Consider the following 25792-nt stretch of genomic DNA (forward strand, 5'->3'; position numbering starts at 1 on the left):
CTGGTGAGGGCAGGGGCCAGTCCTTTCGTAAACAGGCCCAATGACCTGCATTTTCAGCTGCCAGATTCTCTTGCCTGGCAGCTCCTTTGGGAGGAAAGTTGGCTCTTTTCAAGCAAAATTGGCATTTAGTCACCCAGGACAAATGGGTATTGGACATTATAAACCGAGGTTACAAGTTCTATTTCCAAAGCATGCCTCCTTTCAAAGGCATGCCAGACGTCCCTCCTCGGCAAAGGATAGAGGCTCACAGACAAATTTCTTTACTTCTTCAAATAGGAGCTATACAGCCAGTTCCTCTGTCAGAAGTGGGCCTAGGATTTTATTCTCGCCTGTTTCTAGTTCCAAAGAAAGGGAACACGTGGAGACCAATTTTGGATTTATCTATCCTCAACACTTACCTGGACATTCCAAAGTTCAAGATGCTGACTTTACAACAACTTTTACCTCTATTGGGAAAAGATCATTGGATGGTTACTCTGGATCTCAAAGAGGCTTACCTTCATGTTCCTGTCAGGCCCAGTTGCAGGAGGTACCTGCGTTTTCGGGCTGGAAATTTACATTATCAGTTCTCTGCATTGCCCTTTGGCTTATCTACTGCGCCCAGAGTGTTCACAAAGGTTCTAGCTCCAGTGATAGCCTTTTTCAGACTAAGAGGAATACAGATTTATCCTTATTTGGACGATTGCCTGATTATTGCACAAGAGAAGGATGAACTTCTTCATCATCTACAGTATGTGATGGCAGTGTTAAGATGCCTAGGGTATTCTGTGAACGAAACAAAGTCCAGTCTAGTACCCTCTCAGGACATGTGCTTTCTGGGTGTGAGACTGAATACAGCCTCCCAGATGGCTTTTTTGACCCCGGACAAACAAAGAAGCCTTTCTCTTTATTTCCATCAAATGTCTCTACGGTCCAGGCTGACTGCAAGGACAGTCCTTCAAGCCTTGGGGTTCATGGCATCTTGTATTCTGGTGCTTCCCAATGCCAAATTGCATATGAGGAAGCTTCAATGGTATCTCAAAAATGTATGGACACAGCACTGCCAAGATCTAGACACTGTCATTCAGATAATACCTTGCATTCAGAAGGAGTTTTTGTGGTGGGCTCAGGAATGTCACCTAAACAAGGGACTCTCTGTGACCCGGCCAGAGGCGAGTCAGATTCTAACGACGGATGCCTCGGTCAAGGCTTGGGGAGCACACCTCAATGGAAAATGGGTGCAAAACACGTGGCCTGTCAAACTCCAACATTTGCATATCAACTTGAAGGAAATGTTAGCAGTCCAGTTTGCATTGATGGCTTTCAAAGATTTACTTCACCCAGGGCAGGTGTTGATTCAAACAGACAACACTACTGTCATGTGGTACATCAACAAGCAAGGGGGAACCCATTCTTACCCTCTTTGCAGGCAAGCGATGATTCTGTGGGAAACTGCTCTCAATCTACACCTCAATCTTCAGGCAAGGTTTCTACCAGGAGCACAGAACTCCTTAGCAGATGTGTTGAGCAGACAAATAGTGGATCCTCACAGTGGAAATTGGATCCTCATGTATTTCAAAAGTTGACAGTGTTATGGGGAACTCCAGACATAGATCTGTTCGCTTCCCCACTAAATTACCAGTTGCCAAAGTTTTGCACAAAAATGTTTCATCACACAGCTTGGAAGGTGGACGCTCTATCATTCAGTTGGAACAATCTGCATGTATATGCCTTTCCACCTCTGCCTTTTCTTCCCAAGGTACTTTTGAAGGCCAGACAAGACAAGCCAACCATGATTTTGATAGCACCGGATTGGCCTCGACAACACTGGTACCCACTACTGAGGAGTTTAGTACGAGAACCTCCATGGCCTCTGCCTTTGATTCCACACCTTCTGTCACAAGAGGACAGTCACTTCCTCAATGTCAAGATTCAGTCTCTACATCTAACAGCCTGGCATATTCTGTTTTAGACTCTGGAGGGTCTCAGCTTCCACAACAAGTTTTGAATGTTATTTTGGAGGCCAGGAGGCCTAGTACCAGGAAAGTTTACGCTGATAAATGGAGGAGATTTTTTATTTGGAGCAAAGGGAAGGACTTTGATGTCTCCAAACCTGATTTAAGTGTTACTCTTCAGTATCTTACTGAATTATTGGACAAGGGTTTGTCTTTCTCCTCGATAAAGGTCCATGCTGCAGCCATTTCTGCTCACTATGATTGTGACCCTCCTTTATTCTCTCATCCTTGGTTTAAGCAATTTCTTAGAGGGGCAAAGAATATAAGTCCCCCACGTAGAGCTCCTACTCCTGCTTGGGATCTCAATTTTGTGTTGGAAAAACTTACTCTACAACCTTTTGAGCCTGCAGCTACTGCCGAGTTAAAGTATTTGTCATGGAAAACTGCTTTTTTGTTGGCCATTACCTCTGCAAGAAGGGTTTCTGAATTACAGGCCCTCATGGCAGTAGAGCCTTTCCTGATTTTTCATAAGGATAGGGTATCTTTGCGTACTAATCCTTCCTTTATGCCTAAAGTGGTTTCTAGTGTGGCCTTAAATCAAACTATTCATTTGCCCACTTTTTATGCAAACCCCCAAAATAGAGGGGAGAAAATTTTGCATACTTTGGATATTCACAGGCAGTTGCGTTATTATTTGAGCAGAACCAAGGAGTTCAGACAGTCTCAGCAGTTGTTTGTTTCTTTTGCTTTGGGTTCACAGGGTAAACCTGTTTCAAAACAAACTATTTCTAAATGGATTGGGTTTTGTATTTCTTTCTGTTATTCCCTTCATGGTAAGGAGATTCCTGCTGGAATCAGGCCTCATTCCACTAGGGCTACTGCTACTTCTACGCCTTTCTAAGGGGGTAGCTACAAAGACATTTTGGAGGCAGCTACTTGGAGTTCAGTGCATACTTTTTCTAAACATTACCACCTTCCTCTTTATTCTAAGTCTAGGGCTGGATTTGCCACTGCAATTTTACAGGGCATTTTAGCGGCCCCTAATGCTTTATGATTTTTACCATCCTCCCTTTCCCGTTGCTTTGGGATTCTACCCATAAGTAAGGACTGCAGCAATGTGAGATGAAGAACATAGTACAGTTTTGTACCTACCATAAATGTAGATGTTCGAAGATCCACATTGCTGCAGTCCAATTTACCCTCCCTCCTTCCCCACTGTAGTTTGACATGGGGCTATGCTTTAGGTGATGGTTGTTGTTGGGCATGTTTTTTTTTTGGGAGGTGTTCTGTTTTTGGCTGTGGCCTTTCTGGTTTGGCCTTCTGACATCTGGGGCAAGAAAAGACTGAGGATATGACGTCGGTCATGCGCCTTTATACCCTGACGCTCTGATGTCAGATCTAGGCGCCCATGACCGACGTCAGCCTAATACTTTGGTATTCGGGCCGACCGAGGACAGCAGACTACCCATAAGTAAGGACTGCAGCAATGTGGATCTTCGAACATCTACATTTATGGTAGGTACAAAACTGTACTTTTATGGACTCAGCACAGTCACAGCTTAGAAACTTTGATCCCACTCATTCCATGCCTCCAAAAGAAATTTCTGTGGTGGGCTCAAGCAAGCCAGTCAAACAGGGGTCTGCCCTTCAGCAAACCAATAGCCAGCCAAACCATTACAACGGACGCTTCAGACCACGGTTGGGGAGCACACATGGAGGGCAGATGTATTCAAGGAGTATGGTCACAAAAGGAGCTACTCATGCACATAAACCAAAAGGAAATGCTGGCAGTGATGCATCCAATCGAGGCCTTCAAACTCTTTCTGCATCAAGGCCACCTGCTAATAAGGACAGACAACACCACAGTTATGTGGTACATAAACAAGCAAGGAGGTACCCATTCCTACCCTCTTTGCAGACTGGCAATGAATCTATGGGAACTTTCCCTGAAACTCAATATAGAGCTGCAATCACAGTTTGTGCCAGGAAAAGACAATATACTGGCGGACAGCCTAAGCAGAACTATCCTGGATGCACATGAATGGATGCTGCACCCAGACATCTTCTTTCAGATAACTCAATCGTGGGGGAGGCCGGACATAGATCTTTTTGCCTCCCACCACAATCATCAGCTGAAGAAATTCTGCTCAAGGACATACCACCCACAAGCATGGAAAGTGGACGCCCTCTCTTTCAGCTGGAGAACTCTAACAGTGTATGCATTTCCACCTCTTCCATTAATGACCAAGGTCTTACTGAAGATCAGGACTAGCAGCCAAAAGTGATTCTGATAGCTCCGGACTGGCCAAGACAGCACTGGTACCCACTGTTAAAGAGCATGTCACGCACGAAACCGTGGCCTCTTCCTCAGTGGCCACTTCTCCTGACACAGCACAATTACAAAACTCTGCATTCCAACCTGAAAACCTTGCAACTAACAGCCTGGAGAATACCCTGACTCCTTACCAGGATAAGCTATCCAAGAGAGTGAAGGATGTCCTCATGGAAGCTCGCCGGCCTTCCACAAGAAAGGCTTACTCAGCAAAACGGAAAAGATTTCGCACTTGGAGCACCTCAAAGGGCCTAGATGCGACAGTGATGAACATGGTACATATCCTGGAATACTTGGCAGAAATGCTCCACAATGGCCTGTCTTACTCTTCCATTGAAATTCATGCTTCAGCCATTTCTGCAGAATACAATACTGATCCACCTGTCTTCTCTCATCCTCTCCTAAGGCAGTTTCTAAGAGGAATTAAAAACATAAATCCTCCAAGGAAGCCACCAGTGCCTACATGGGACCTTAACTTCGTGTTGGAGAAACTAACACTGCCTCCCTTTGAACCAGCAGCATCTTCAGAACTACAGTTCCTGTCTTGGAAGACTGCCTTCCTTCTGGCCATAACCTCAGCAAGAAGAGTTTCTGAGTTACAGGCCCTCATGGCAGTACAACCATTTCTTATTTTTCATCAGGACAGTCTCTCATTGAGAACCAATCCTTCATTTATGCCAAAGGTGGTATCCAGGGTCTCATTGAACCAAGCTATTCACCTGCCTGCCTTCTTTCCAAATCCACAAAACAAAGGGGAAAAACTTCTGCATACCCTGGACATTCACAGACAGTTGCGCTACTACTTGAACAGAACTAAAAGTTACAGAAAAACTGACCAGCTGTTTGTAGCATATGCTGCTGGTGCACAAAGAAAAGCAATTTCCAAACAGACAATTTCAAAATGGATAGGAAATTGCATTTGTTTTTGTTACTCCTTTCATGGCAAAACTGTGCCAGCTAACATTAGACCTCATTCCACCAGAGCCACAGCCACCTCCACAGCCTTCTTAAGAGGGGTGGCTACAAAGGACATTTTAGAAGCTGCTACATGGAGCTCCGTGCATACATTTTCCAAGCATTACAATTTACCTTTATATTCCAGATCCAGAGCAGGTTTTGCTACGGCAGTCCTGCAGGGCATTTTAGCAACACCATCCTTTACATAGATCCTACCACCCCCAGATTGGCTATGGTATTCTACCCATATGTGAGGACTGCAGATGTATCCTTGAAGGACATAGTACAGTTTTGTACCTACCATAAATGTAGATGTCCGATAGGTATGCATCTGCAGTCAGGTTTACCCTCCCTCCTTCTCCTCTGTGGTATTTCTTGGGTACCTATCCCTCTCATAGCTAGCTGGGGTTATCTATTATAGTGTATTTGTTTTTTTATATATATATATATATATATAACATGTGTGTGTATATGTATGTGTGCATATATATATATATATAAACATATATATCTATCTATATATCTATCTATATATATATATATATCTATCTATATATATATATATATATATATATATATATATATATATATATATATATATATATATATATATATATAAATTTATTTATTTATTTATATATATATTTCTGTGCATGTTTGGAATTTATTGCATTTCTCCAAATTTAGCCTTCCTTAGAGGGTATCTGGGGCAAGAAAAACTGAGGAAGATGGCGTCGGCTGACGCTTTTATACCCCAGGTGCTCTGACGTCGGGGAAGGGGCGACATCAGCTGACGCCGGACCCAGATTTTGGAATCCGGCCGACCGAAGGGCTGCCTGTGGCAGGACAACCCATATGTGAGGACTGCAGATGCATACCTATCGGACATCTACATTTATGATAGGTACAAAACTGTACTTTCTGCAGGGCCTCATTGCCAATCTTAATTCTTTATAGACCAGCCACCCAACCTTAGCTTTGGGATTCTACCCAAGTGTGATGACTGCAGCAGTGTAACACGATGAACATAGTACAGTTTTTTACCTACCATACATGTAGATGTTCGAGTGTTCACACTGCTGCAGTCCAGGTTACCCTCCCTCCATCCCCTCTGTCCTAGCTGAACTTATCTATACCTGTCTGTTCTATACAACCTTTGTGGTGTATTTGCTTGTATCTGAAGGTATTGTTTTTGTTTTATATATATGTTTTATTATCAGTATGCATTGCCTACCTACCTGGGGGCACCTAACATCTGGGGCAAGAAAAACTGAAGAAAATGGAGTTGGATGCATCTTTTATACCCCTGGCGTACTGACGTCAGGGAAGAAGCGACAGCAACCGACGCCGAACCAAGACTTTGGAACTCTGGCCGGCTACGGGACCGCCTGACAGCAGGATAGCCCAAGTGTGTTGACTGCAGCAGTGTGAACACTCGAACATCTACATTTATGGTAGGTACAAAACTGTACTTTATCTTCCATGCGGACTGGGTTTCCCTCAGGACTAACGCATCTTTTATGCCGAAGGTGGTATCTAGTGTGGCTTTAAACCAATCCATTCATTTGCCAACTTTTTTCCCTAATTCTTGGAATAAATGGGAAGGGATACTGCACTCCCTGGACTTGCACAGGCAGCTTATGTTCTATCTGGACAGGACTAAGCCTTTCAGAAAGTCTGACCAGCTGCTAATCGGCTTTGCTGCAGGGGCAGAGGGCAAGGCCATTTCAAAGCAAACCATTTCTAAATGGATAGCACACTGCATCCATTTCTGCTACAAACACCATGGGATCCCTACCCCACAAGGGATCAGAACACATTCCACTAGGGCTACATCAACCTCTACAGCATTTCTCAGGGGAGTCCCTACCAGGGACTTCCTGGAAGCTGCAACCTGGAGCTCTGTACACACTTTCACCAAGCATTATCGCTTGCCTATCTTTTCTAAATCCAGAGCTGGGTTTGCCACAGCAGTCTTACAGGGCCTGATTGCCAGCCCTAATGTTTCTTAACTATTTCCTCCCATCCTCAGCTTTGGGAATCAACCCAAATGTGATGACTGCAACAGTGAAAACAGGAAGAACATAGTACAGTTGTGCACACTTAACATAAATGTAGATGTTCGAGTGTATTCACTGTTGCAGTCCTGTTTACCCTCCCTCCAGCCTCCTGGCTTCTTATTACCTCTACCTATCTTTTTTTGTTTGGCATATATTTGCTTTGTGCTGGGGGTGTTCCATACCATGTAATTGCTTCCTTTTTTGCGGGCTCCTGACATCTGGGGCAAGAAAAACTGATGTAATGATATCGGCTTAATGTTTTATGCCCCTGACTTAATGGAAGAAGCAACAGCATCTGACGCAGAAATCCAAAGACACTGGTATTCAGGCCGACTGAGGGCTACCTGCAGGCAGATGACCCAAATGTGAGGGCTACCTGCAGGCAGATGACCCAAATGTGATGACTGCAACAATGAATGTACTTGAAAATCTACATTTATGGTAAGTGTACACAACTGTACTTTATCCATAAACTGAAAATATTCTTTTGTGGGCACATGCAATATATCTGGAATGTCTGCCTTCCTCCCAACTTTCCCCAAAAAAGTTGGTGATTTTCACTATACGCTTGTGGTGTTGGAATGAAAGTGAAAGGCTAGATTAACTTAATTATATATTTCAAATTGCTGCTTTCTCAGCCTTAACCCCAAAATGCAGACGCCTTCTGTGTACTCCTCTGAAGTCAGGTTAGCATGAAACTGAAAGAACTATTAGAGCACATTAACGTATTTCAACTTATTGCTGTAAGCTGTACATGTGCAGCATGCCATCTTTCTACACCCAGATGATCTTCAACTGTATACATCTGCTTTCAATTTTGAATAAAGAAAAAGTAACACTTGCAGTAATTCATTCCAACTTGTTCTTGCACAATACACTGGCCCTAGACAAGCTATAGTAAAATTCTGTGCACAGCTATGCGGTGTGAGTTTGAAGAAAGTTAAAAAAAAATGACTCCACAGCCAGCACACTGGCCACAGTGACCTACTGCACACACCTCTGAAGTTTGACTTTGAGGAAAGTTAAAGAAACAATGACTATAGTATTGCTAGTCCCAGCATAAGCAGTAGCAAATTCTGTGATCACCTCCAAGTGGGGCTGTTTCACACTAGGTGGCTGCATGACTGAGGATCTTACTAAGCCACTTATACTGCTAGGAATGGCCCAGAGAAGAAAAAAGGTTCTAGGTGCTGCGATACATTTTGCTACTTATTTTGTTTACTATCCAGGGGATTTATATATGCACCCACCAATATATTTAGGCATGCATAAAACATTCTTGCTACATGTCTTTGGGATTTTTGAAAAAAATGAGAACACCTGAATAAAAACTTCATAGAGACTGGGGACATGCAGACTTCACTCAGATGGAGCCACAGCCAAGAACAAAGACAGGAGATAAGAGCTGTGGGATGGCAGTACTATTCATTGTGCCACTGTGCTAATGATGTGTTCCTTTCCCACATATCCAGCCTAGACCACCAAAAATGGCTTCTTGTGTGCGATGCTGGTGTTTGACAGTGATGGAAAGTGGAAGAAATTATGGCAAACTTGTTGCTTTGATATATACTGAGGCAAGAAATCTAAATGAAAAGTTGACTTTTAGAAGGATCCTTCAGAAATGTGTTGGCTGTCAAGAATGATTCAAAATACCCTTTAAGTACTCGCCATAACTGGATTTCCTGACGGACCCTTATTTCCTCACTGTCAGGAGAATTTCCTGACAGGTGGTAACACTATACAGTATAGTAACGTAACATAGATTTAACACGCAGATGTCTACCATGGGGTAATAAAAATGATGTTCTTCGTTTTCCATTGCTGCAGTCCTTACTATTGGGTATAGTCCGCATCCAGTCGGCCCGAATACCAGAGTATAAGGCTGACGTCGGTCAGGGCGCATTAGTCTGACGTCAGTACGTCAGGGTACTAATGCGCATGACCGGCGTCATATCCTCAGTCTTTTTTGCCGCGTGGTCCGATGCAGAAGCAGTTTTGCGAGTGCAGGTTGGCGTTCTGAAATATTTCCGAAACCGGAGTTTCAGACCGAATCAGAGTTGGCTAAGTATCCCGTTGGGGAATATTTTGGTTTTTTCTTGCCTCCGTATTTAACCGGATGTAAGAAAAGTGAATAACTGTATTTCTTGTGGGAAACAAATACCTCATAGGGATTACCATACATTGTGTATACCTTGTTTAGGGCCTGAGCACGACGTTGTTGGTTGCCGCTCTTGTGCTAGGTTTAACAAACGCACTATTAAGAGGAGGTTAGACTGTGCCAGATTAGTGTTTGGGAAGCGTTGCAATTATAAAATGCCGTCGGATGCTCCGCCCGCTTCCAAGAAGCGCAAGGACAAAACAGCGAAGCCTAGGGTTGATGAACCGGCAGCCCCGGACGTCGGTTCTTTAGATGGCTCAGTAGAGCCAGAGGTTTTGCCAGGAGTTTCTATGGAGTCTCAGGCAGAAACTTTACTGTTACAGGATGTACCCTCTCAGGAGGCAGGCCAGGCTGAGGGGCTTCTCAGGTAACTATTCTTCCCTCTCTTCCCAAAGTAGTTAGAGCCTCTCCTTCTGTTGCCAGAACTTCTTTTAGAGGTAGGCCAAGTTCAGCTTCAGTAGGGCTTCTCCTAGCATTTCGGTTCTGTACCTAAGAAACATATGCTTAAAATGGCAGAAGATTTGATTACTATGATTAGAGGTTCTATGGGCCCTCCTGATAAGAGGCCTAGGGTGGAACCAGAGTTTGACAGTTTTGAACAGGGTTCAGGGGCTTCTGAGTCTTCTGCGGAAGATTTGCAGGAGTATCCTCATTATTCTGATTCTGATGTGGATGATGCCACTCCTTGACTTCTCCTCCTGAGGATTTTTCATTTTCAGAGACTCTGCATTCCATGAGGGAGCACTTTAAATGGGAAGGCCAGGATTACTCTGATTCCAGGAAGAGGCTTAGGGAATTCTTGTTTTTACCCCAGCATAGGCCCTTAGCTATACCTCCTGTGTTGAATGTGGTGGAAGATGTTTTTGCAGAGGCTTCCCTGAACCCTGATTCTTTGCCTCCTGCTCCTGTTAAACCTGATAGGTACTATAGGGTACCCGAAGCTCATAAGTATTTGTTTAAGAGTCCTAGGGCGGACCCAGAAACTGTTTCTCAGGGGCCTAAAGGTGTTAAGGCCTCTGTGGTTAAAAATCCTGTTCCCACTGACAAAGAGGCCAGGGCGTTGGATAGGTGGGGTAAGAAAGTGTATACTTCTTCCACTCTAGCCATGAGAGCGTTGAATTGTCAGTTTCACATGCTGAAATATCAAAATTATCTCCTTTCACAATTGAAATCTAAGGTGGATGCTTTGGCGGAAGGTATTGATTGTAAAGAATTGCTGGATTTAGTTTATGTGTCTGAACAAGTGGGCAAGCATTCTTTGCAATGTGGTTTTGATGCTGTGCAGGCCTCCTCGAGGGTGGCTGCCACTAGTTCTGTTCTTCGCAGGCATGCCTGGTTGAGGGATCAGAATTTGGCTGAGCATGTTAAGACAAGGATTTTGGATGCTCCTTTACAGTCTGATGTGTTGTTTGGTTCACCTGTGGAAGCAGTTTTAAAGAAAATGGAGGACAAAGCTAAGTCTATGCAAACTGTTAAAGATTTTTTGCAGGTACAGCCACCAAGTTTAGTAGAAATTGGCCTGCTAAGGGGTGGACATATCCTGCTTATGATTCCCAGTCTAGGGGTAGGTCTAGGCGTGGTAGGGGCAGGGCTCAAGGTTCTTTTAGGCCTAGAACAGGAGTTCACCTGCTCAGACTTCTGGTGAGGGCAGGGGTCAGTCCTTTCGTAAACAGACCCAATGACCTGCCTTTTCAGCTGCCAGTAGATTCTCGTCTGGCAGCTCCTTTGGGAGGACGACTGTCTCTTTTCAAAGAAAATTGGGATTTAATTACTCAAGACAGATGGGTGTTGGACATCATTCACCACGGTTACAGATTTTATTTCCATACAATGCCCCCTTTCAAAGGCATGCCAGACGTTCCTCCTCCACAAAGAAAAGAGGCTCACAAGCAAGTTTCTCAGTTACTCCAAATGGGGGCCATTCAGCCAGTCCCTGTATCAGAAAGGGGCCTAGGATTTTATTCTCGCCTGTTCCTAGTACCAAAGAAGGGGAACACGTGGAGACCGATTTTGGATTTATCTCTCCTCAACACTTATCTGGACATTCCCAAGTTCAAGATGTTGGCGTTACAACAGCTTTTACCCTGCTGGGCAAAGATCACTGGATGGTAACTTTAGATCTCAAGGAAGCTTACCTTCATGTGCCTATCAGGCTAAGTTACAGGAAGTATCTGCGGTTTCGAGCTGGAGATTCTCATTATCAGTTCTCTGCATTGCCCTTTGGCTTATCTACTGCCCAGAGTATTCACAAAGGTTCTGGCTCCAGTGGTAGCTTACTTCCGGCTACAAGGAATTCAAATCTATCCTTATTTAGACGACTGCCTGATTCTGGCTCAAGAAAAGGAGGACCTTCTACAGCATCTGGAATATGTTATAGCAGTGCTAAGATGCCTAGGGTATTCTGTGAACGAAATAAAGTCCAGTCTAGTACCCTCTCAAGACATGTGCTTTCTGGGTGTGAGACTGAATACAGCAGCCCAGATGGCCTTTTTAACCCCGGACAAACAAAAGAGTCTATCACTTTACTTCCATCAACTATCTCATCAGTCCGTGCTGACTGCAAAGACAGTCCTTCAAGCATTAGGGTTCATGGCATCTTGTATTCTGGTGCTTCCCAATGCCAAACTGCATATGAGGAAGTTACAATGGTATCTCAGAAATGTATGGACACAGCACTGCCAGGATTTAGACACTGTCATTCAAATAATACCTTGCCTTCAAAGAGAATTTTTGTGGTGGGCTCAGGAATGTCACCTAAACAAGGGACTCTCTGTGACCCGGCCAGAGGCGAGTCAGATTTTAACGACAGATGCCTCGGACGTTGCTTGGGGAGCTCATCTAAATGGAAAGTGGATACAAGACAAGTGGCCTGCCAGACTACAGCATCTACATATCAACATGAAGGAGATGTTAGCAGTCCAGTTTGCATTAATGGCTTTCAAGGAGTTACTTCTTCCAGGGCAGGTGTTGATTCTAACAGACAACACAACTGTCATGTGGTACATCAACCAGCAAGGGGAACACATTCTTATCCTCTATGCAGGCAAGCAATGATTTTATGGGAGACTGCTAAGCTTGCAACTAACTCTTCAGGCAAGGTTTCTGCCAGGAGCACAGAACTCCTTAGCAGATGTGTTAAGCAGACAAATCATGGATCCCCACGAGTGGAAACTGGATCTTCATGTATTTCAGAAATTGACAGTGTCATGGGGAACTCCAGACATAGATCTGTTCGCTTCTCCACTAAACCACCAGCTGCCAAAGTATTGCACAAAGGGGTTTCATCACACAGCTTGGAAAGTGGATGCTCTGTCTTTCAGTTGGAAAAACCTTCATGTGTATGCCTTTCCACCTCTGCCTCTTCTTCCAAAGGTACTATTAAAGGTCAGACAAGACAGGCCAAGGATGATTTTGATAGCTCCAGATTGGCCTCGCAACACTGGTACCCACTACTACGGAGTCTGGTAATGAAGCCTCCATGGCCTTTACCTCTGATTCCTCATCTGTTATCTCAGAAGGACGGTCATCTGCTCAATGTCAAGCTTCACTCTCTTCATCTAACAGCCTGGCATATTCTATGTTGAAACACAGCAGGTCTCAACTTCCTCAACAAGTTTTAAATGTGATTATGGAAGCTAGAAGACCTAGTACAAGGAGAGTGTACAGAAAAATGGAAGAGTTTTATTTTGGAGTACAGCAAAGAATTTGGAGATTTCTGAGCCTAATTTGAGTGTGGCTCTTCAATATCTTACTGAGTTATTGGACAAAGGTTTGTCCTTCTCTTCCATTAAGATTCATGCTGCAGCAATTTCAGCTCACTATGATTGTGACCCACCTTTGTTTTCATCCTTTGTTCAAGCAGTTTCTTAGAGGGCAAAGAATATAAGACCCCAATAGAGCTCCTACTCCTGCTTGGGATCTCAATTTTGTGTTGGAAAAACTTACTCTACAACCTTTTGAGCCTGCAGCTACTGCTGAATTGAAATACTTGTCATGGAAGACTGCTTTTCTGTTGGCTATTACTTCTGCAAGAAGGGTGTCTGAGTTGCAGGCCCTTATGGCAGTCGAGCCCTTTTGATTTTCCATAAGGATAGGGTATCATTACGTACTAATCCTTCCTTTATGCCTAAGGTGGTTTCTAGTGTGGCTTTAAACCAAACTATTCATTTGCCTACTTTTATGCAGACCCCAAAATAAAGGGAAAAGATTTTGCATACTTTAGATGTACACAGGCAATTGCGTTATTACTTAAGCAGGACTAAAGATTTTAGGCAGTCTCAGCAGTTGTTTGTTTCTTTTGCTTTGAGTTCAGGGCAAGCCTGTGTCAAAACAAACTATTTCTAGGTGGATTGGCTTTTGCATTGCATTTTGTTATTCCCATCATGGCAAGGAGATTCCAGCTGGGATTAGGCCTCATTCCACTAGGGCTACTGCCACTTCAACAGCATTTCTACGGGGGGGTGGCAACTAAGGATATTTTGGAAGCAGCTACTTGGAGTTCAGTGCATACTTTCTCTAAGCATTATCACCTTCCTATCTACTCTAAGTCTAGGGCTGGTTTTGCCACAGCTGTTTTGCAAGGCATGTTGTCAGCTCCTGCTTCTTTCTGATTTGCCAGCCTCCCTTACCTCTGCTTTGGGATTCTACCCAATAGTAAGGACTGCAGCAATGGAAAACGAAGAACATAGTACAGTTTTGTACCTACCATAAATGTAGATGTTCGAGGATTCCATTGCTGCAGTCAATTACCCTCCCTCCTTCCCTCTGTGTTTAGGGGTGGTTGTGTAGGTGAGTTTACATGCTTATATTTTTGTATGTATTGTTCATGTTTTGGTGCAGGTATTTTGGGCCTTGTCTTTTTAGGGTCTTCTGACATCTGGGGCAAGAAAAGACTGAGGATATGACGCCGGTCATGCGCATTAGTACCCTGACGTACTGACGTCACACTAATGCGCCCTGACCGACGTCAGCCTTATACTCTGGTATTCGGGCCGACTGGATGCGGACTATACCCAATAGTAAGGACTGCAGCAATGGAATCCTCGAACATCTACATTTATGGTAGGTACAAAACTGTACTTTATGTACATTGCAAAGAGTCTTATTCGCTTCTGATTTGCTTTTGTTTAAATATAACCGCATTTACTTGTTTGTTGTCTTACCGACTGCAGAATTTGTGTGATTAAATCTGTTACAAATGCAAGTTATAAACTGTGCTAACACTTATATCAGCAGAATTCTAAGTCACATGACATAGTCAGGAAATAACTGGATAACTTCACACGGTACAGTAAATAGAAACAGTTTTACTATACTTAAAAACACTGAAGCAAGTACAAAACTGATTTTTCTTTAATCAGAAATCAGACTATACATAATGGCAACATTAATGAAAACAAAATTACAATAAAAAGTAACAGAACAAAAAGCTTTGCACATGAACTTCAAATGGTCACTATTTGAAGTCATCCCTGAGTTTTTAAAGTATTAATATTCTGTTTGTGTACATTTTTCTTCTAGGAAAATGGGAAGTGGAAGAAATGAAGGATTCCAAACTGCCAGGAGACAAAGGATTAGTGCTCAAGTCCCGTGCCAAGCATCATGCTATTTCTGCCAAACTGAAGAACCCTTTTGTATTTGATAAACACCCACTGATCGTACAGTAAGTATTTGAAATGGATGGGATTACTAGAGTTGGACACACAAAGCCAAAATTGCCCTTGCAAGTACGGCAAGTGCACAGGCCCAGTAGATTACAGGCAAATTCAATAACAGAGGCCATCACTTCACTGTGGTTGAGAACTCAATTTTTATTCAAACACAAATACCAAAAAGGGTAGGGTAAAACCCTCAAATCCCACAGAAAACCAACCAGACCGGTTTCAGCTGAGATAGCCTTCCTCATTGTTGGCTATTGATTTATAGGAGATCATTTAATCCAGGCTGAAAGAGCCCACCTAATTTAATAATCCACCTCTTTTCTCTTTAGAATTAAGAATTGTATGCCACCCAGATTTATTAGTTGCGTCACCAAATATTTTATCAATGGCAGTAAATCTGTAGGAAGCAGTGACATGTTGAAGTGTATGTTTGTATAATGCATTTGACTCTCTTGTTCCTGATATCGCTGAAATGCTCTCTGATGCATAAACATAGGGGTCTGGATGTCTGGCCAATGTAAAAGCAGAACATGTACATGTTACTAAATGTTGAAAAACGACAATCACCAAAACTGTAGAACCCGGTAATGGAGCAGCACGGTGCACAGGTGTCCACAAAATCACTTTGAGTGCTTTCGTCGGTTGTGGAGCCAAAAGACTACAACAGAATAAGCATGATAACATTCAAAGCAGTTTAAATAGGTAAAACCACATCGCATCCTGTAACATCATTAAACTTCCCACCATATTTTTTAAAGCAGCAACCACCCATGGACACATTTTTTTCACAAATAGGGTTGCCACCTTTTGTCGTGGCTAAAACCACACCCCTTGCATCACCACTAACCCCGCCCCTCACTTGCCCACATTCCGCCCATTTTGTGATGTCGCAACATCACCCGGCGGGGACCGCCCTTTTTTCTGTTCCTGCTGCGTGGTTTTGGCTGAATTTACTATGCTTTTCTGTAAAAAAGCATAGTAAATCAGCCGATTTACAAACTCTATAGTCTGTTTCCTTTTTGAAACAGGATACCAGAGTTTGTACAGTGTTTTCCAGACTACCAGGGAATCTGTTTGATTTCTGGGTAGTCCGGAAAAAAAACAGAGAGGTGGCAACCCTATTCACAAACAGTACACCAATGTCTTCTTTAAAACATACAAAATTCTGATATCATAAAATAGAAGTTAGTAAATGTGCCAACAGAACTAGAATTGTATAAAAAGCATCGGATAGTGGAAATAATGTGAAAACAGACATACTGCATAAACTTCTACTGTAAAACTGTCTTGCATTGACCTCACATGTGAAAATCTATTTTTAATTTTAAATAGCTAGAAATAGTCACCATTTCATTAAGCCCTGGAAGGTAAGTGGTATTGCACCTAAGTTGCCACATAAGCTCCCTGTATTCAAGGAGTAAATCCATCAGGCCCCCCCTCCCCTTATTACACACTTGTTCTAGGGCACTAAATTTAAACTGGTGTTCAGGGAACTCCATCATGCGTTTCCGCAGTGCATTTTTGATGTTTTTCTTTTTGCTGCCATACCTGTGTTGATAGATTCGTTTATTAAGGCTGTTAATTGTTTTCCCTATGTAAAATTGTTGACACTGCTGGCAGATAGCCACATATATCACACATTTACTAGTACAATTTAGCCTTTGTTTAAGGAATATCCTTTCATACCCCAAAATATTGATTACTTCATATTCTATAATATAAGGGCATTGTGTGCACCGGCTGCAATTTCCTCATACAACCTTTTGTCTCGCCTGAGGAACAACAACAGAAATGTGCTGTGGAAACGCATGATGGTGTTCCTGAACACCAGTTTAAATTTAGTGCCCTAGAACAAGTGTGTAATGAGGGGAGGGAGGGCGCGATGGACTTGCTCCTTGAGTACAGGGAGCTTATGTGGCAACTTGGGTGCAATGCCCCCCCCCCCCCCAGGGCTTAATGAAATGGTGTCTGTTTCTAGCTATTTTAAAATTAAAAGCGGATGGGAGGTCAGTGCATGGCAGTTTTACAGTAGAAGTTTATGCACTATTCTGTTTGCACTTTATTTCCACTGCCCGATGCTTTTTTAAAAATTCTAGGTCTGTTGCACACTTACTAACTTCTATTTTATGAAATCAGAATTTTATATGTTTTAAAGAAGACGTATTGTTTGTGAAAAAATGGGTATATGGGTGGTTGCTGCTTTGTAAAATTTGGTGGGAAGTTTAATGATGTCACAGGATGTGATGTGGTTTTACCTATTTAAACTGCTTTGAATGTGATCATGCTTATTCTGAAGACGTTTTTTGGCTCTACAGCCAACGAAAGCACTCAAAGTGATTTCGTTGACACCTGTGCCATATTGCTCTATTACCTGGTTCTTCAGTTTTGGTGTTTGTCATTGTTTTTTCTTTTTCAAGTCATGGAGTTAGAGCAAGAGGCAAGGGTGGACACCAACACTTGGAGGTTCCTTTCAGGAGTTGGCAACATCGTTAGGGAACCTCACAGCACTCATTGAAGTGTTGATCAGACAGTTTTCTGGGGTTGGTAAATCCCTTATTCCAGTTCTCACAACTTTTGGGATCAGTAGCATCAACAACACAAGTTCTACGGTCGACACTATGGATGTAGTTACAGATTCGATTCATCCCAGGCAAGGCAGTCTGGTTTCCATAGCAGCAACACAAAACAAAGCTTCTATTGGCTCTGGAATACTGAAAGGTGGTCCTAGTACCGTCAGCAACGAGACGGTCTTAACACATTTTTGCTTCAACAAATGGTTACAGGGAGGAATTAACAGTAGTTTTTGCTCTAACCACAGTACTAATTATGGGACACTTGATGAACAATTAAACTTCAAACATGAAGTTTTAAAGCTGCGGAAGCTGCAGACTGAAAATTGTTACCTAAAGGAATGCTTACGAAGGGAACAAGTCCCAAAAGGTCTACGATCTTGGAAATGCCCCACTGGCCTGGTAAATGGGTCGGATTTACACAATGAACTTATTTCCATGTTCAACCGACATGGCTGTGAGCTTAGAAATTTTGTTAAGGGACAATGAAAAGAGAATTGATGTACTTAAAACAAAAGTAGATGTATTGAACGACAGAATTAATAATCTCTGTTTTAATTTTAAAGCTAACGAATACCGGGCAGTGTTTGTAAATATTGATAAAACGATTGATTTTAGCAATTAAAAATAAAGCAAAGAAATTGAACAGGGACAGTAATGAGCATGAAAGGGGACAGCGTATCCCCTTCCTAGTAGCAGTTGGGGGCATGTTGTGGATGATGGTGTGAACATTGATTTTGTTGAAAGTGAAACTACTGAAGTTGCTGCAGTTAGCAGTAATCATGACCAAGGGACCCTTTAGAGGAACCTCCTGAGGAGGTCCCAACACTTTCTAAACTAAAGACAGAGGGGGGGATCCACAATGGGCAGAGGATGTACAACCTGAATTACCAGAGCTCCCATCCGCAGAGGGGGAGACCCCAATGGGGGAGGGGGAGCAGGAGCGAGATGGTAAGTGAAGATGGGGGGGGGTAGAAATGAACCATAACTGTCATTACAAACGCACATGGAGATTTTAAAATTTTCAACTTAAGTACTTGCTGGTATTACACAAGAGTGAGCTGACTTGTTCCAAAAGGGGGCTTAATTTCTTCCTGGTCAGGAGACCAAAAATAGAGAACTCTTTATTACATTTAAAAGTTTTTGTCAGGAAATTAAATTTGCGACTTTATTTTGACACTAATATACAATTTGTCCATTCTGAGATATGTAAAAAAAAAACAGCAGCTTTAACCCTCCCCTGCATCCTATGTTACAAGTATTTAAATTTCTATGTGCTGCTCAGATTAGCCAGGCTTATGGAAGACAGAGGGATTCCTTTTCTTCGAATCTATCCAGAGAAGAGGAAAATCTATTGCATAGTATCATGGGGGACAAAAGTATTCTACTTATGAAACCTGACAAGGGGGCGGTCTGGTGGCCATGGATCAGCTAGTGTATATTGAGAAAATGTTAACTCGCTTGTATAGTGAAATATACGAGGAGGTTTCTGTTAACCAAGAAAATGTTGCATACAGGAATATTGATATCGCATTAAATTACCCTACTTGACAACGGATCACCTTTTCTGAGTTAAACTTTATGCCAGAGGACAATCCACAGACGCCCACGATATTTGGGATTCTGAAGATCCAGAAGTCTATCACAGACCCCCCCCCCCCAGACCTATAGTCGATGCTAAAGCATCAAAATCATTTTCATTGGCGAAATTTATAGACTTTAAACCTTAAAGGCTTTAAGGCTTTCACAGATGTTCTTCGCGTTTCACTGTTGCAGTCATTACATTTGGGTAATCTGCTGGCAGGTTGCCCTCAGTCGGCCTGAATAACAAAGTCTTGGGTCCTGCGTCGGTTGCTGTCTCCTCTGCCATGACGTCAGGTCGTCAGGGGTATAAAGCATGCAGCCGGCGCCATTTTAATTAGTCTTTCTTGCCGCGTGGTGCCCGAAGCAGAAGCAGTTCTCAAGTGCCGGTCGGCAGACTCCTGAATTTTTCGTTTTTGAATTTCAGAACCGAAGTCTTCAAACTAAAGCTAAGTACCCCATTGGGGAAACTTTTTCTTGCTGCTTACCGATGTCAGTAAAAGTTAATAATTGTATTACTTGTGGGAAGCAAATACCTCATAAGGATTTTCATTTGTACTGTATTCCTTGCCTAGGCCTTGACCACAACGTGCCTTGCTGTTGGTTTTTTGCTAAATTTAACAACGCACTATTAAGTGTTGGTATATTTTTGCTTCTGAATACTTTGGCTCAAGATTTAACTATTCTGAAATGTTGGTTAGCAATCCAATTACCGGAATTGACAAAGAAACGCAAAGAAAAAGACAGACCATAGAGGTCCAAAACAGACTATGAAGCTTCTAAGTCAGTCGCCGGTACTCAGTGAGGCGCTTTCACAGCCCCTGATACCCGCTACTTTTGATTCGCAGGCCTCTACCGAGACCCATTAGGAGTCGGGTATGCGCGAGATTCTTCAGGTATTAAACCCGCGGATGGTCTCTCCCCTCAGATGGGTCCGGAGCCGCCGAGCAGGCACCAGCTTCTGAGGGTGTTTTACGGCCTAAAGATTTGTATATTAAACCAACGCCATCATCAAAAACAAGGCCAAAACCAACTTCTAGGTCTAAAAAACTGACGCATGAGCCACGTGTTCAGGCCCTTATGCCTAAAAAAACAAATGATCAAAATGGCTGAGGATCTAATCTTCAGATCAGGTTTCCATTTTTTCTGATTCCTCTTCTGATCAAGAATTTTCTTTCCCCCTTATGGGGACTCTGATGCAGAAGGATCCATCCCTTCTGCTTCTCCTCCTGAGGATTTTTCTTTTGGAGAAACTTTGCATACCTTAAGGGAACATGTCATTGGGAGAGTCAGGATTTCTCAGAATCCAAAAAGAGGCTTATGGATTTTCTTCTTCAGCATAGGCCTTTGGCTATACGTCCTGTTTTAGACATTGTTGATGTTTTCTCAGAATCCAGCATAGCTCCTGATTCCCTGGCTCCGGCTCCTAGTAAGCCAGACAGATATTACAGGGTTCCTGACTCCCACAAGTTTCTTTTCAAAAATCCTACTGCTGACCCTGAAACAATTTCTCAGAGTCCCAAGTGTGTTAAGGCTTCTACTGCTAAAAATCCTACCCCTTCTGATAGAGACTCCAGGGCGCTGGATAGATGGGGTAAGAAGGTTTATATGTCTGCAACCCTGGCAATCGGCGCTTTAAACTGTCAATTTCATATGCTAATATCAATGGCATGTCATGGGCTTACTTAAACAGAAAATGATGTTTATTTCTGATTGTGTGGAAAATAGAGTTACAGGATTTATTGCATTCAGCTAAACAAGTTGGAAAGCATACTTTGCAATGTGGTTTTGATTCCTTGGAGGCCTCTTGCAGGGCCGCTGTAACTGGATCTGTGATAAGGCATGCTTGGCTCAAGGAGCAAAATCTGCCTGATCATGTTAAAGCTAAATTGTTGGATGCTCCTTTACAGCAGGGACAGTCTGTTTGGTAATAAGGCAGAAGAAGTTTTGAAAAAGATGGAAGATAAAGCTAAGTCTATGCAAACTGTAAAAGATTTCTTGCAAGTACAGCCACCCAGGTTCAGTAGGCACTGGTCTACTAAGAATTGGTAATTTCCAGTACCCACCAGAGCCGCTCAGGTCAAATCCAGACACTCCAAAGGCTCCAGGTTTCAGTCACAAGGAACTTACAGGGCAAAACAATGGGGTGCCTCCACTGCCAAATCTGGAAGTAGCAAAGCACCCCCCTTTGGTAAACAGTCTCAATGACTTTCCTCTGCCATTTCCAAGTACTTATGTTTTGGCAGCTCTTTTGGGGGGGAAACTAGCACTTCATGCTCAAAATTGGCATCTAATTACCCAGGACAAGTGGGTCTTAAATATAGTATCCCAGGGATACAGATATTTCCACACATTGCCAATTCCAAACGGATGGCCAGATCTGCCTCCAAATCAGTGGGCAGAGGCCCAGAAACAAGTCATGCCCTCATGGGTATGGAGGCTATTCATCCAGTACCAGAAAAGGAAAAAGGACAAGAATTTTATTCAAGAATTTTCCTGGTACCCAGAAAAGACAAATCATGGCGTCCAATTCTGGACTTATCCATTCTAAATACCTTCCTGGACATTCCAAAATTCAAGATGCTGACTCTACAACAGTTACTGCCTATGCTAGGCAAGGATGCCTGGTTGGTAACTCTAGACTTAAGAGGCTTACCTGCATATCCCAATCGGGGAGTCTTGCAGAAGATACCTCCACTTCAAAACAGGCTATTTGCATTGCCAAATGTTCTTCAAGTTTTACTGTTGCAGTCATTACATTTGGGTAATCTGCTGTCAGGTTGCCCTCAGTCGGCCTGAATATCAAAGTCTTGGATCCTGCGCCAGTTGCTGTCTCCTCTTCCATGACGTCAGGTCGTCAGGGGTATAAAACATGCAGCAGACGCCATTTTCTTCAGTTTTTCTTGCCGCGTGGTGCCTGAAGCAGAAGCAGTTCGCAAGTGCCGGTCGGCCGACTCCTGAAATTTTCGCATTCGAGTTTCAGAACTGAAGTCTTCAACTAAAACTAAGTACCCCGTTGGGGAAACTTTTTCTTGCTCCTTACCGATGTCAGTAAAAGTTAATTGCATTACTTGTCCTCATAAGGATTTTCATTTGTACTGTATTCCTTGCCTAGGCCCAGATCATAACGTGCCTTGCTGTCGGTTTTGTGCTAGATTTAACCAATGCATTATTAAGCGTCTGTATATCTTTGCTTCAAAATATTTTGGAAACATTTAATTACCCTGAAATCATCTGATAGCAATCCGAGTACCGGAGTACACAAAAAACGCAAAGAAAAGGGCAGAGACAGACCGTCGAGGTCCAAAACCGAAGACGAAGCTTCTCCTAAGCCAGTCGCTGATTCGCTGGTACTCAGGTGCCTTCGCAGCCCCTGATGCATGTTACTTTTGAGTCACAGACCTCTACCGAGACCCACGCAGAGTCCGGTATGCTGCGAGATTCTGAGTATTGTACCCGCGGATGTCTCTCCCTCGGATGGGTCCGGAGCTGCTGAGCAGGCACCGGCTTCTGAGGGTGTTGTCAGGCCTCAATATTTCTATATAAAACAGACGCCAGCTTCAAAAACCACTTCTAAGGCTAAAAAACCGACGTATGAGCCACGTGCTCAGGCCATTATGCCTAAAAAACAGATGATCAAAATGGCTGAAGACTTAATTACTTTGATCAGGGGTTCCCAACCCCCTCCTGATAAGCGGCCTAGACAAGACACTGATTATGAATCTTCAGATCAGGTTTCTATTTCTTCTGATTCCTCTTCTGATCAGGAATTTTCTATACCACCCTATGAGGATTCAGATGCAGAAGATTCTATCCCATCTGCATTTCCTCCTGAAGATTATTCTTTTGGAGAAACTTTGCATCCTTTAAGGGAGCATTTTCATTGGGAGAGTCATGATTTCTCTGAATCAAAAAAGAGGCTTAGGGATTTCCTTCTTCCTCAGCATAGGCCTTTGGCTATACCTCCTGTATTGGACACTGTAGATGATGTGTTTTCGGAATCTAGCATGGCTCCTGATTCCCTACCTCCGGCTCCTAGTAAGCCTGACCGATATTACAGGGTTCCTGACTCCCACAAATTTTTATTCAAAAATCCTGCTGCTGACTCTGAAACTATCGCACAGGGTCCCAAGGGTGGAAAGGCCTCTTCCGCCAAGAATCCTACCCCCTCTGATAGAGATTCCAGGGCGCTGGATAGATGGGGAAAGAAGGTTTATACGTCTGCAACCTTGGCAATTCGGACCTTAGACTGCCAGTTTCATATGCTTAAATATCACCAGCATGTTATGGAATTGAAACAGAAAATGATGTTGATTTCTGAATGTGTGGAAAACAAAGCATTACAGGAATTACTTGACCTTTCTGATTCTTTTTTCATGTAAATATGTATATACAGTGGTATTTCCTAGCAGGTTTATCGCACCTCAACTCTGGTGAGACTGTACACGATTATTGTATCCCGCTATTTGCTTTTGTACACTCTATCCATTCAAACTAGTGTTTATCTTCTGACTTCTTGTGTGCCCAAAGTAAATACAGCATCTTAGTTATAATTTCCAATATTATTTCAAACTACTATGATACCGAGCTCTTTTTTACATCAAACTTTTGTTCCTAATGGATACAGAATATAAAATTCCTACTCGTGTAAGATATCATAAAAGTTTTGTAATGTACCAATGTCTACATGAAATACATGTCTTGTTCTATTTTGCTAATGTTATTGTATTGTGGAGCTTTTCTCCCCGGGCCTCCACTGAAAATGGACATATATCCAGCTGGACTAGCCCGGTCAACAAATGTAAAATAAAATAAATAAAATAAAATTATTGCATGCAGCAGAACAGGTTGGAAAGCATACTTTGCAATGTGGTTTTGATTCCTTGGAGGCCTCTTGCAGGGCTGCAGTTACTGGATATGTGATTAGAAGGCATGCCTGGCTCAAAGAGCAAAATCTGCCTGATCTTTTTAAAGCTAAATTGTTGGATGCACCTTTACAGCATGATACTCTGTTTGGTAATTGGGCAGAAGAGGTGTTAAAGATAATGGAAGACAAAGCTAAATCTATGCAAACTGTAAAAGTTTTCTTACAAGTGCAGCCACCCAGATTCAGTAGACACTGGCCTACTAAAAATTGGTCCTTTCCTGTGTCCAGCAGAGCCTCACAAGGCAAATCCAGGCGCTCAAAAGGCTCTAGATACCAATCACAGGTTTCTTACAGGTCAAAGCAATGGGGTGCCTCTACCTCCAAATCTGGAGGAAACAAAGCACAATCCTACAGTAAGCAGTCTCAATGACTTCCCTCTGCCATCACCAAGCACTTATCTTTTGACAGCCTTTTGGGGGGGAAAATTAGCACTTCATGCCCAAAATTGGCAGTTAATAACCCAGGACAAGTGGGTATTAAACATAGTATCCCAGGGGTACAGATTTCATTTCCATACCTTACCAGTACCAAACGATTGGCCAGATCTGCCACAATCAGTGGGCAGAGGCACAGAAGCAAGTTACGTCCCTCATGAATATGGGGGCTATTCAACCAGTACCAGAGCAGGATAAAGGACACTGGTTTTATTCAGGACTTTTCGTAGTACCCAGAAAAAACAATGCCCTTGCGTCCAATACTGGATTTATCGATTTTGAACACATTCTTGGACATCCCAAAATTCAAAATGCTGACTTCACAACAGCTTCTGCCCATGCTGGGCAAGAACGCTTGGTTAGTGACTCTAGACTTAAGAGGCATACCTGCATATCCCAGTAAGGGAATTGTGCAGAAGATACCTTCATTTCAAGGCTGGTTTCATGCATTACCAATTCTCTGCACTGCCCTTTGGCTTATCTCCTGCGCCCAGGGTCTTTACAAAGTGACTGGCACCAGTAATTGCATTTTGCAGACAAAGAAGCATACATATCTATCCTTACTTGGACAACTGTCTCACTCGAGCAGAAAACAAGGACATTCTTCTTCAACATCTGGCATTTGTAGAAGGGCTTGTAACATGCCTAGGGTACACAGTAAACGAAAAAAAATCACAACTGGTACCCTCTCAAAAAATTACATTCCTGAGTGCAAGCTTGAATACAACTGCCCAGATGGCTTACCTTATGCCAGACAAAGGCAACTTGACTATTTAGTTCAAACAGATGGCGACAAAAACCCAGTTATCTGCAAGACAAATTCTGCAGGCTTTGGGGTTCATGGCATCCTGCAGTCTACTAATTCCATATGCAAGACTGCATATGAGGAAACTACAGTGGTATCTAAAAAGTTTATGGAGTCAACATTGTCACAGTCTGGAAGCAATGATCCCTCTCATTCCCTGCCTACAACAGGAGTTTCTTTGGTGGGCAGAGACATGTCACCAGAACATGGGATGGTCTTTCACTCTACCCCCTGCCTCCCAAACCCTAACTACAGATGCCATCAGACTGTGCTTGGGGAGCCCACCTGGCGGGGAGATGCATTCAGGGCATATGGAGTCCAAAACAAATGCATCTGCATATCAATCAGAAGGAGATGTTAGCTGTTCAGAATGC

At 43.0% G+C, this 25792-nt stretch overlaps 1 protein-coding gene across 1 annotated transcript in view; it reads left to right on the top strand.

The window, feature by feature from the left end:
• The window catches only part of CANX (calnexin), a gene marked incomplete in the record, with an annotated part of 1221069 nt that overhangs the window by 173731 nt on the left and 1021546 nt on the right, over positions 1 to 25792 (top strand). The window contains 1 exon segment of the mRNA XM_044069455.1: positions 14962 to 15103. Within this exon segment, the coding sequence (XP_043925390.1) occupies positions 14962 to 15103 (142 nt within the window).

The sequence above is a fragment of the Protopterus annectens genome, chromosome 4.part0, assembly GCF_019279795.1.
Source record: "Protopterus annectens isolate FY-2018-M chromosome 4.part0, PAN1.0, whole genome shotgun sequence".
Classification (NCBI taxonomy): Eukaryota; Metazoa; Chordata; order Ceratodontiformes; family Protopteridae; genus Protopterus; species Protopterus annectens.